The sequence below is a fragment of the Leptodactylus fuscus genome, chromosome 1, assembly GCF_031893055.1.
Source record: "Leptodactylus fuscus isolate aLepFus1 chromosome 1, aLepFus1.hap2, whole genome shotgun sequence".
NCBI classification, from domain to species: Eukaryota; Metazoa; Chordata; class Amphibia; order Anura; family Leptodactylidae; genus Leptodactylus; species Leptodactylus fuscus.
The window spans coordinates 285,120,863-285,134,877 of NC_134265.1; the positions used below are offsets into that span (position 1 = coordinate 285,120,863).

Consider the following 14,015-nt stretch of genomic DNA (forward strand, 5'->3'; position numbering starts at 1 on the left):
AAACTTGGGAACTTGCTTATCTGCTTCTACGTTTTAACCGATTAACCATGGAGCATACATGTAGTTTTGACTTTTTCCAAATATGTTTAAATTTGTTGTCCGATGTTTTAAAAATGGGCTCCGTTGTCAGACTGGAAGTGATGACATCCCATTCATAGTTCACATGACCACTCAGCCAGGCACTTAAAGAGGTTGTCCTGTTATGGATACTTTTCCCTATCTACAGGACAGGTTATAAGTGTCTGATCATTGGGGGCCCGTTCCGTGAGCTCCCCCCGTGATCAGGTGGATGGGTGACCGAAAATCCAGCTAAAGCCTCCTTGTGAAAGGAGCACCGGTGCGCTTGCATGAGCAGTGCTCCATTTACATTTATGGGACTGTAATGCCCCTGCAGCCCCTTAGAAATTAATGGAGCGTCAGTCACGCAAGCTCATTTGCACTCCATTCACGAGGAAGTCTTTTGGGGGAAGAGGGGGGATGCTTGGAGCCTGATTGGTTATTTATGCATGAACAGCATATGAGGCTGACAACTTGTACAGCTTAAATGGAGTCTACCAGCTCCCGCAAGCATATGTACAAAATTATTTAAAACCTAGTAATATTGTGCATGAACTGCAACCTATAACCATAAAACGCCATGAGAGTGGTTACAGTTTCCCCATGTCAGGGGAAAAAAATTGTTCCCAACTCCAACTCTGACAGTCTTCTCTTACAGTAAAAAAAAAATCCCTATCTATAATGCTGGTGAAATGTTCTTTCCTCTAGGCATAGAGGATATCCCTTTCTTACTGTTACAGGTCTAAGAGTATAAAGATCATTAGAAAGTTCTTTGTACCGTCCCATCATGTATATGTATTGACTAGACGTTTTATGTTAATGAGGTAGTTTGTGCACTGAGGCTGGACTTTATCCCTGGGAGCACAAAATGGCCGAAAAAACAATTTTTTTTTTTTTTATTTTTTTTTAGCACTTTGTCTCCTAGAATAAATTGAATCAAAAGTGATCAAACCATCAGACCTTTGCCCAAATGCTATCGATAAAAATGCCATCTTGTTCCACATAAAAAGACACCGTACCCAGCTCTATATATGTAAATATAAAAACTTACATGTGTCAGAGCATTACCTTTTAAAAGGTATCAAAACATTACAACTACTATAAAAATTTAGTATTGCCGTGATCGTACTGACCTCCAGAATACAGGTAACACGATATTTGTACACACAGTGAACACTGTAAAATTAAACCCATATGAAATTGGTGCAAATGTGTTTTATTTCCAATTCCACCTTATTCAGAATTTTTTTTTTCCAGCTTCCCTGTACTTTGTACAAGATATTGAATGGTGCTATTACAAAGTACAATTTGTTTTGCAAACAATAAGCCATCATGTGATTCTGTGAACTGAAAAATGAAAATATTATGGCTCCTGGAATGTGGGAAGGAAAACGCGGAAATGCAAAAACAAAAATTGGCCCGGTCCTTAAAGGGGTTAGCCACTTTCAGACCAATATTGAGATACAAATGTTATTGTTTGTATAATAAAAAGTTGTACAATTTTCCAATATACTTTGTGTCAATTCCTCCCGGTTTTCTAGATCTCTGCCTTCTGTCATTCATTCTATTACTTCTAGAGGATAAAAGTCTGACCATGGTCATGTGATTTACGGTCCATGGTCATGTGATGAGCACACAGGTGCCGCTCGTTATAGTCACAGCACAGTAATCAGACATCTGCCTGGTAATCAGCTGTGCACCTGTGTACTCATCACATGACCATGGACCGTAAATCACATGACCATGGTCAGAGTTTTATCCTCTAGAAGTAACACAATGAATGACAACAAGCAGAAATCTAGAAAACCATGTGGAATTGATACAGAAAGTATATTGGGAAATTGTATATCTTTTTATCGTACAAACAATAACATTTGTTTCTCAATATTGGTCTGAAAGTGGCCAACCCCTTTAAGATGTTAGACCCTATTTTCAAGGACCCTGTATGATAATGCAGCCTAAATATTCATTGTTACCTCCCCCAATTCAATCCATGCATAGTTAGGAATGGTTTTCATTCGGATAAAACTTTTGAGAACATGTATGGGAGCTGTATCCATGGTTCTAGTGTATGAAATCTACCATTTACCATGTATGAATGACACATTGTGTTCAGATCTGGCCTCATTTTCATTGTAAATGAGGGGGGAGTGAATCACAAAACAACATGTTTTGTATTTTTTGCACATGTAATGTCAATTTAAAATGGCCACAAAATCCAGTGTGTGCTGGTAACATGTATACAATTGTTCTGACCTTTGCACTTACTGTAAAATGGCCTCTTGGATCCTTAGCTTGCTTATTTTCTTCTCTATTCTTCATTGTACTTATCTTATCTCGTATTTACAAACCACAGCACTACATGTAACTACAGGTATGTGCACCCAATTGATGTAATCTGACTATCATGAAGACAGTCACTGTCTACAGAAGGGCCACAATGTGATTTTATATAAATTGTTATATTTGCGTTGTTCTTATATTGATGGCTTAATAACTTTTGTATAATTACCATGGATAAAGTGTCTTTAGTGGTTTAGCCTGAGATGACATGTGTTCTACCATGGTGTGGATCCCATGTAACACCCTCTAATCCTGTTTGTGCACCTCAGCACTACGACTCCTTTCAGACTTTCAGACTCCACATCACATAATTAAACACTCACATTTCACTTCATTGCATCCATGGCTTACTGTCAGTCACCGAGGAGGAAAATAAAACTCAAGGAATATTTCCTTCTTACAAGAGAGCTTTAATGTAATGGCAGAGTGGCACTAGCTGTATTTTAATGGGTCCCAGGGAGGGGCTGCTGCAAAGTGGGTGCAGCCAAGTTGGCAGCGATGCAGTGGTTGGGACCTGTCATTGTATCTGAAGGCCGCAGGCTAAATTTACCTCTATCTTATAAAACTGTACTGTTTGTGCCCTTAAAACTCTATTCTCAGTTGTTCAAGCCAGTCTAGGAGGGAAATGTATTATTATTGTACTAGTGTTGTATAGCATTCATATCACTGCTGTCTTTGCTGTGCAGAGGTGTTGTGTTCTTGGCTATGTTCCCAAAATTGCTCTTATAAAAACTGTGTTGCAGTACTATGAAAAAAAAATACATGTACACCACTAGCTATTTGTTATATTAAATCCGGTTGTAATTAATTACCCCCTTTCAACATGTGTCATTTATGTGGCAGAAAAGGCTCTTGAGGCCTCTCGAATACGAGGTGTGACTGCAACCACTGTACACCTCTACATTTTCTGACTTGAGGACCACATTGTCATGTGGTTAAAAAGGCTATTCAGGTGCTGATCATCTTTTTTTCAAAGACAACCCCCCCCTTTAATAACATACTGGTTAAACCAATATGCTAATTTGCCCCTTCGTGCACCTTGGGCGTTCTGTGCACCCCCAGCATCATATCTTGCTCACGCCCACGTCTGTTGCTTGAGCTCTAAAAGTCCTCCTCTTCCCTGCGATTTACTGCCTGCAGCGTCTGTCTTCTTGGCAGTTCGAAATTAAAATCTCAGGCATGCGCTACTGCACATGCTTCCACGCCATTTTCTTGTAGAGAACTGTACGACCCTTCTGGACATGCACAGCACGCTCACATAGTTCTCAGGGGACTACAAAAAGAGGTCAAGCGGCCTCAATCTGGCTTCATTTCTTAGCACGTATTAACTAGTATTCTTGACTCTTACCTGCAAGGACACTTTCAACCCAGGGTAAGGGGGCATTCACACTACTGTTGGTGACTATCAGTAGTGTCCGTTGCTATTGTCAATTACAAGATTTTAACAACAGACTCTAGCTGAACTGTCACTAATCCATTAACATTTCCATGGATTTCAATGAAATTTTATCTTGTCAGTGACCATTAGCGTCTGTTGTACCCAATGTCCAGTTGTTTTGGGTTTTTTTTCCCATAATGGAATCCAACCATAGTGTGAACCTGTTAAATATTATATTTACAATATTCTCTAGCAGACATGGGGTTAACACTCTACTGACATCACATACTGCTATGTTCTGGGTACATGGGTGCGGTTGGAGTACACCATAGTAGAAATCTCCTTACATAGCTGTAAGATGGAAGGTAACACCCACTCTCATGAACATAAATGAGTGACAGACACACACGTCGGGGTCGTCATCCATGAGGGGGATCCATGGGGAATCTATGGCAGGTCTGTCTGCCATCCCTCTCTGTCATCCTGGACTAGATGTCGTGAATATCCCAGATGACCAGACCAGATGATCAAGCATGAACGAAGCTGTAACTACAAGATATCCAGATGATTTAACTTATCTGAAGATGTAAGCTATTGCCAATTGACTGATATTTGAGTTTTTTGGACACTTTCCCTGTTCCTGTGTTTTCCTTCAAGATGTTTAATTAAACTCTACATTTTTATAACAAGCTGACTCTTCCTATCATGGATAAGGCCTACAACACGTGACACAAGTCTGTCCCCCAACTTCAGGGATATTTAACAGAACCCTGTCTAATATGGGTCCAATCTGTGCCTGTAATCAGTCAGCAATCTTGATCCCTCCCCTACATTCTCAACACTGCTAAACAGGTGCGGGGAAATCTAACTTAACCCTTTGTTTGCTGTAAAGTATAAAGGCTGGTTCACACGTAGTTTTTTGGTCCAAATTTTGACGCGGATTCCGTCAAAAATGCCTCCCATTGAATTCAGTGGGAGCCGCTCATTTCCTTTTTCCGCGAGCGGTATTTTACCACTCACGGAAAGTAGAAGCTACCTGCCTAATCTTGACGCGGATTCTGCAGTGGAAACCGCTGAGGCATCAGTGTCAAGATGAGGATGAATGTGAAGAGATGATCTGCAAACACTCCTTTAGCCTTAAAACATCAGTTTCTTTATTCCATATAGATTAAAAGGATAGTATACACAAAGTGTCCATAGGAAAATACACACAGTGCGTTAAAAAAAGACGCTTACGCGTTTCGGGGTTGCCCCCTTAATCATAGCATGTCAACCTTACAAAGTCTTAGAACTTATAAGTGTAATACACAGGTGTAATGCTTAATTGCCCTATCACGTGACAAAGTGCGGTATATTGGAGTACAATAAAGTTATATTATTCAAACAATAGAGCTTTACGGAGCATTTATATTAAACTAAAGCGAGAGTCTGTCTGATAATTAATAAAAGCGTATTGTGACCACCGATTTTCTTTTTGTATTTTTTCTTGTTCTTATTCTATTTAGTTCTTTTAGTTTTTTTATATATTTAAATTCAAAACATTGTTATATTTACACCTACAGTAGCTTGATTAAATTTCAGGAGAATTATTTAAACTTGAGTTACATAATATTGATACCATCCAGACAATATGTCCCAACCATATTAATGTATAAAATATAACCCAAACTAATGATGTATCACCATATAAAGTAAACAGCATCTCTAGAATAGGACACCGTTCAGACCAAAATATAACCTGCGGCAACAAACTGAGCAGGCTAGAATACAGATCTCGGCACAAATACCTTTGATGACCTCGATTTTAAAATGGAGTTTTGTCGTGCCGCCCAATTTTAGTTAATCTTGGTAGCCGCCGCAATGGAACGACAGTAAGAACAGAGTATATAATATCATAAGCCAAATTTTCGCTCAGGGGAGGAGCGTTCGTCTCTCATTTGAGATCACGTGTTCATTATCCACCAATGAGCATAGAAGGTTGGGTTACAGCCTATCTACGCCCACAACACTCCCGCTGGAGCTCCCATCCTCAACGAGCGAATACACACAGGATCGTGAGATGTTTCATTGAAGGTGAGTATACAAAAAGAGGATATATACTTTAGAGTAGAGAAAAATTAGAGGATTAGTAATAATACTATCCTCAATATATTACATTGTACAAAATGAATTTAGAATAAGGTTACATGTAATTATAAAAAAAATTTATTTAATATATTATCAGTGTCAAGACAATCCCTCCTGACTAGGCTCATTCATTTGGGCCTAATCCGGAGTAGAAAGCTGCGATTTCTGACAGCTGCGGCAGGCGCATTTTGGTCTGGACCAAAAGAGTAAGTGTGAAATAAACCTAAGTGACAAAATGAACTTATCTACTTCCATACTACAGTATATCCTTAATAAATTTTATCTGCTGGGTGTTTACCTGTAAAGTGTCCTTAGTTACCATCAGCAATTTCTTCCAATCTCTTACTTTCCTGGCCAGGCTGTAAGCAGACATAGTATAGCAATGGTAAGCAACCTTCGGCTCTCCAGCTGTTGCAAAACTATAACTCCCAGCATGCATACTTGCTCTGATGTTCTTGGCTCTCCCATGAAAGTGAATGAACCATGTTGGGAGTTTGTTTCACAGCAGCTGGAGTGCCAAAGACTGCTGATCCCTATAGTAGACCATATAGGGATGTTAGAATGTGTTTCCTCTGCACCAATTTAGTGGCGCTAAAGGGGTTATATAGCATTAGAGATGCATAGCTGCTTTCTTCAAGCTGTGGTATTCTAACTGAGCTGCAGTACTCATGCAACTTGTGGACAGGCGTGGCACAGTTTTTGGGAAAACAAACAAAAAAAAAAAGCAGCCTGTTTTTTTTTTTTTTTTTTTTCATCCTGGGCATGAGAGTCAAAACTGCTGACAGATTCCCTGTAAGGGCCCCTTCACATGGAGTTTACGCTCCGTGTATTCTGTGCATTTTATACGTGTAAAAATACACGTGTAAAATGTAGTTAGCCATTGAGTTCAATGGCATATTCGTATAACGCGCGTCTTTTTGTGCGCACTTAGATGCACACGCAAAAAGACGCTCGTTGTACGAACATGCCATTGAACTCAATGGCTAACTACCTTTTACACGTGTATTTTTACACGCGTAAAATGTACAGAATACACCGAGCGCATACAGAATACACGGGCGTAAACTCCGTGTGAAGTGGCCCTAATAAAAGCGTATCTCATGGTAATAACTGAGTGTAGCTTTTGGTTAGACACCTGGAGCTTTTTGTCTGTAAACACTGATGGAATACAACCCTGCAATCTATGTAAAGTGTCTATAAAACAGGGTAAATGCTTTACCCTGAGGAATATAATACTAAATGGCCAAATATATTTTCTTATTTTATCCTTCCATATTGCTTGGTCCTTATTCTTTACTGTGGCAGGATGAGCAGATTTTCACCAGTGATGTCTACGTTCTAGGTGTAATACTTGGAGAGTCCATTCATTCTATACAGCGCTCATTTGTTGCATGCCTATAACTTGCTTAACCCATTAACTGCCAACATTTTTTTTTTTCAATAATATGGGAACTGCAGCGTGAAAATGACCTCTTGTGAGCAAGGCAATGCATGCACGTGAGAAATTTAGGCTTCCTATCACGGGCAACATTCTGCTGGAGCATGGATATGTCCTGTTTCTATTCCTCAATGACAGATGCCGTTCATATGTGAGTTAAAGTGCCCGAACCCCAAGTGAGGATCATGGCAGTTAATGGGTTAAGTTATACACACAAATGTAAGGTGGCATTTATGGTATACAGGTGTCCAACAAGTTGGTGACCTCTCTTTTTTGTTCTCTATGGAAAAAAAAGAGCAAAGGGCACAGGAATAAATAATTGACATTGTGGTGTCTGGATTTTTGTAGAAGGAAATCCATTAAACTTACATTGTATATTATGCTGTTAATTGCAGGTCTTAAAGATCCATCTAAACCTTCCAGAACACTGTGTGAAACTTGTCATTTTAATGCTCCTCTTCACTTAAATCCCTGTGGTCTGGATACTCAACTTCATATTACCAAATGCCAACATTCTCAAATAGTTTACTAAATTACCTGAAGTTCTATGCCAATGCTACTTTGTCTAAACTGGTTTAACCAAAATAATATTACTGATGTTTAGCTAAAAGATCTTGAAAATGTGCATCAAACGTGTGTACTTGCGTATCTTTTTTACATTTGTGTAGATGCTCTTTGACCAGGCAGTTTTATATATATATATATATATATATATATATATATATATATATATATATATATATATATATATATATATACAGTCCTATGAAAAAGTTTGGGCACCCCTATTAATCTTAATCATTTTTTGTTCTAAATATTTTGGTGTTTGCAACAGCCATTTCAGTTTGATATATCTAATAACTGATGGACACAGTAATATTTCAGGATTGAAATGAGGTTTATTGTACTAACAGAAAATGTGCAATATGCATTAAACCAAAATTTGACCGGTGCAAAAGTATGGGCACCCTTATCATTTTATTGATTTGAATTCCCCTAACTACTTTTTACTGACTTACTGAAGCACAAAATTGGTTTTGTAACCTCAGTGAGCTTTGAACTTCATAGCCAGATGTATCCAATCATAAGAAAAGGTATTTAAGGTGGCCAATTGCAAGTTGATCTCCTATTTGAATCTCCTCTGAACAGTGGCATCATGGGCTACTCAAAACAACTCTCAAATGATCTGAAAACAAAGATTGTTCAACATAGTTGTTCAGGGGAAGGATACAAAACGTTGTCTCAGAGATTTAACCTGTCAGTTTCCACTGTGAGGAACATAGTAAGGAAATGGAAGACCACAGGGACAGTTCTTGTTAAGCCCAGAAGTGGCAGGCCAAGAAAAATATCAGAAAGGCAGAGAAGAAGAATGGTGAGAACAGTCAAGGACAATCCACAGACCACCTCCAAAGAGCTGCAGCAGCATCTTGCTGCAGATGGTGTCACTGTGCATCGGTCAACTATACAGCGCACTTTGCACAAATAGAAGCTGTATGGGAGAGTGATGAGAAAGAAGCCGTTTCTGCACGTACGCCACAAATAGAGTTGTCTGAGGTATGAAAAAGCACATTTGGACAAGGCAGCTTCATTTTGGAAAAAAAAATTGAGTTGTTTGGTTATAAAAAAGGCGTTATGCATGGCGTCCAAAAAGAAACAGCATTCCAAGAAAAACACATGCTACCCACTGTAAAATTTGGTGGAGGTTCCATCATGCTTTGGGGCTGTGTGGCCAATGCCAGCATCGGGAATCTTGTTAAAGTTGAGAGTCGCATGGATTCCACTCAGTATCAGCAGATTCTTGAGAATAATGTTCAAGAATCAGTGACGAAGTTGAAGTTACGCCGGGGATGGATATTTCAGCAAGACAATGATCCAAAACACCGCTCCAAATCCTCAGGCATTCATGCAGAGGAACAATTACAATGTTCTGGAATGGCCATCCCAGTCCCAAGACCTGAATATCATTGAACATCTGTGGGATGATTTGAAGCGGGCTGTCCATGCTCGGCGACCATCTAACTTAACTGAACTTGAATTGTTTGTCCAAAATACCTTTATCCAGGAACTGATTAAAAGTTACAGGACGCGACTAGAGGCTGTTATCTTTGCAAAAGGAGGATCTACTAAATATTAATGTCACTTTTCTGTTGAGGTGCCCATACTTTTGCACCGGTCAAATTTTGGTTTAATGCATATTGCACATTTTCTGTTAGTACAATAAACCTCATTTCAATCCTGAAATATTACTGTGTCCAGCAGTTATTAGATATATCAAACTGAAATGGCTGTTATAAACACCAAAATATTTAGAACTAAAAATGATTAAGATTAATAGGGGTGCCCAAACTTTTTCATAGGACTGTATATATATATATATATATATATATATATATACACACAGTGTGTGTGTGTATGTATATATATATATATATATATATATATATATATATAATTATATTATATTTATATTTATTTTTTAAGCGGTTGTCCATTCAAAATGGACAACCTCTATAACTTTTAAATCAGCCCGGGGAGGGGGCTTCCAGCGCGTCTCTGTCCTTCTGCTCCACGGGTCTCCTCTGGAGTTCTGCACATTGATCTCAGTGGTTATGTTACCTGGAAGAAGCCGCTGGAGCAGAAGAATTGGGACATGCTGGAAGGACACTGGAGCATCAGGGACTGGTAAGCGTGTAGGTTTTTTTTGTTTGTTTGTTTCACTGCCCTTGACTGATTTAAACGTTAAAGGGATTGTCTGATTTTGCCTGGACAACCCTTTAATTTTATCCCATTGAATGAAATTATTATGGGTTGGTAATTTAATGATGTCTAATATCATACCCGTGAGTAAATAATAGAACCGGCTGAAATAATGCTGAACATACACTATACCTAAACTGATGTGATTCATTTATATTATAGTTCTAGGGTGTGCTCTCACGTGCAGGATTTTGTGGCAGATGGCCTGTAAGTTAAATGCAGTTGAAATGATGATCTGATATGTTACAGCTGTATGTGAAATGATCACATTCATGACATTTCAACCACCACAGTAGCCGTAGTAGCAGCCGCGTGCTACTGCGCATGCGCCCAGGCCATTTTTTTATATCAGTGTCCGCTCACGAGCGCCGGAGGAGGACTGGACCGGAGGACGTCGGAGGAAGAAGAGGCGGGGATGAAGATGAAGACACACCCTGAATGCCCGCCCAGCGTGCACGATGCGTAAGTAGATAACATTCTTTTTTAGGGTTTTATTTTAAAACGGGGGGATAGTTTAATATAACATTTACGGTGCCTGAATAGCCTTTTTAAAGGCTATGCATGCATATGTGGGGCTCTAGCAGCATGATTTTGCTGATAGAGCCCCTTTAAAGTGGTTGTCTGGAATTGTAATATTAATGACGTATGAGTATCGAATCAGTGGCAGTCAGACAGCCATGTTCCATATCACTTAGCTGTTTGAAGAGACTACAGCAACTGGCTAAAACCTCAGTCACTTCACTGAATACCAAACTCATCGTTCTAGGTTAGATAGGATCTGTGCGTGGTATTGCAGCTCAGGCTTACGCTGGGTTCACACCTGCGTTTGGGGTCTCCGTTCTATGGTTTCCGTCTTCTGCATGCCAGAAGACGGAAACCATAGACCGGGTCCGGCCGTGCGCGGGGGTGAGCGTTTTAGGCTCTCCGCCGCGAAACCGGATTTTTTTATCCGGACACAGAGTACTGCATGTCCGACTCTGTGTCCGGATTATAAAACCCGGTTTCAAATGAATGGGTGAGAGAGACTCCTGCAGGTTTCCGTCTCCTGCCTGTGTTTTAGTCAGGAAACGGAAACCTAAGTACGGAGTGCCGGGCCGCAGATGTGAACGAGCCCTTATTCATCAATATGTTGTCAATATTTAATACCACTTTAGGCTGGGGAGACATTGGGCAAGTTAGCTGTGGAATCGCCTATGGCTAACCTGCCACAATGCACAGTAGCAGTGTAGTGGGTGTAATTTAACCAAATTCCCATCATACAGGTTGTATGCAGGTGATATTTAAAACTTAAGTTGACTGTTGTAACCAAAGGTGCATTATCTGAAAATTAGGGAAAATGACTACAGGTTAAGATTATACAGGGCTTGTTTATTGTCTGTTACCAAGGAGGAGACACAAGTCTGCATAGGAGGGCAGAAACAAATCAATAGGGATTTTTTTATTTTATTTATTTTTTGTTAAAATCATATTCCACACCTGTTTATTTTTATATTTGAGATGCATTAGGGCAATTAAAAAAGGTGGACATAGCCTATAAATGATACAAGGTGGTAATAAACTTTCCCGGAGACACTCCTGTAATTTACATCTTTATTGGCGCTTGTTGCTTACTCTGCTTGTTTAAGACCATTCTCCGCTTCACCTATTAGGGCAATATTATGTCGCAACCCACAATTGCAAAGCACATTTTATATTACATTTGTACTGTAGATTGTAGTGTCGGAATAGAAGTGGTGCTGAAGCAAAGACCCATTTTTGTAACAAATTCTCACATAGCATTGTTATGTTCAACAAGACTCGGATCTTCCTTATATTAATAAGCTCCTATGCGTGCGATATGTGTGTGTGGTAATTATCATATGATGTTATGGTATAGTGCAGTGATGGCAAACCTTTTAGAGACCGAGTGCCCAAACTGCAACCCAAAACCCACTAAATTATCACAAAGTGACTACACAGCAATTTAACCTTAATACTGTGCAGATCCAGAATTTCGGAGACTTACAGACCCGCAAAATACGGTTGTGTGAATGGGGCTTTACAGAGCCGTGGGTATAGTGCAGCACTCGGAAAGCTTGTAGTTGGTCTACATTGAAGTTACTGTCGTATAGGCTGTTTTTGTTTTCTGGGGTTTTTTGCCATCCTAAGTAAACCTAGTACTCCTAAAAATACTCAATTGATAAGCACCTCAGAAGAATATGCAACGTGTTTTATGTCCGTCATGTGATTTCGGTTTTCTTTCTATTTTTTGAAGGACTTGAAGCGATCTGTGCCAGTAGGACTTGGCCTTTCAGAAACTCACATGATTTCCCATGGCTTTGATAGCACCAAAGAAGGAATCGTAGAAGCTGGGCCCTTTCAAGGTAAGACCTTTTTAGAGTACAACATTGTGTATAAACTTACATATCCAAGTAACTGAAAATTTAGGACATTAGTAGGGTGTGATGGACATGTTGACTTGTCACCTTGCAGATGTGACAGCACTTGTCTTCTCAGGGTAGATTACTTCTGTTAGAAAAGTAATAAAACGTAATGAAATAAAGCTTCCGTTGTATGTGTGTGTGTGGGGGGTTATCTTTTCTATGGATACATTATAGTGAATGGCAACAAACCACATCAGTCTCACTATTGCTGTTTAAATCCATCACTCTCATCCTATGGCGTATGAGCAATGGGCTATAATAATAGTAGTGTGAAACACCTTTACTAGTGAATATACATATTTGTATACACAAATAGTTCAAAATATTGCATGTAGCTTGCAGTATATTGAGCACATACCACATTTATTTTGGTGAAGTGAGAGTAAGTTTATGTAGGTGCCACAGATAGAAATGGAAATGAGAAACCAAAAAATTGGAGTGTTTAACCTCATACATGTACATCAGTTGTTGAATGTATTAAATATAGGAATTTCTCATGAGATAAGATAAGTGTGAGGACATTTAAAGGCAACCTGTCACCATGAAAATGAGAGACTGATCTATAGATTTGTGGAAAAGATACAGAACATGTCATTTATCCATTTTATACCTTTTCATTTTCTATGCTTAGAAGCTGTAGCTGAGTGAGGCGTTCGACCCATCAGTGACTGATAGCTATTTCTATGTGTATTCCTACAAGGACTCGTACTTATGGTGGCAGATTCCCTTTAACAAATCTGTATGGTTCTTTTCATACATCTCACAATCCCACTTCGCTTATTTCATAGCCCTATCATGTGTGTGATAAAGGCCCTGGGAGAAGGTCAGATAACCACTGTGTGCAGTGTATGGGAGACGACATAGCTGCTTGTTTCCACCCACTAATATAGGGAAAATAACAGTAAGAGACGGAGCCTGCATGGATGAAAACTGGGGAAAAATACAAAATATTCACTGATCAAAAATAGTTTTACTCCTCATATACACCTACACACAGTTTTGGTTAAATATATGTACAGTGGCAGCCAAAAAAAACCCGCACCATTTCACAAAATGTGATGATTGTAGCGAAAATGATTTCTTGTCTTTTTCCATTTCTATCCTCTTCTCTCCTGGATTTTGTACATGTCACATGACATTTTTCAGTAGATTTCGTAATAGGATGTATAGATATCATCTGCAGGGACTCAGTTTATACACATTACATACATTTGATAAAATCCACTGGTGGTGCGGTTTTTTGTTTTTGTTTGGCCGTCACTGTATATAATGTACAGTATCCCACAATATCCCCTGCTCTTCACTCATATTCCCCTCTCACTTCCTCCCTCTCCCTGATTCTCTAGCTAGCCTGCGGACTACTAGCTTAGCTAACTAACTCAGCCTACGCCCACCCCATCATACTTGCCTATTTTCCTGTCCGTGTCGTCTGGGCATGGGAGGTCACTTCCTTCTGTCCTTCTCCTTTTCACATCTGCCGGTGCCTACGCAT

The 14,015-nt window shown here is 39.4% G+C and overlaps 1 protein-coding gene across 3 annotated transcripts in view; it reads left to right on the forward strand.

Annotated features, from left to right (window-relative positions):
* Nucleotides 1–14,015, forward strand: part of ARFIP1 (ARF interacting protein 1) — an 80,860-nt gene that overhangs the window by 24,663 nt on the left and 42,182 nt on the right. For all 3 annotated transcript variants that reach the window (XM_075257663.1, XM_075257679.1, XM_075257671.1), the window contains one exon: nucleotides 12,355–12,463. In XM_075257663.1, coding sequence (XP_075113764.1) covers nucleotides 12,355–12,463 — 109 coding nt within the window. The remainder of the gene's footprint in view (nucleotides 1–12,354; nucleotides 12,464–14,015) is intronic.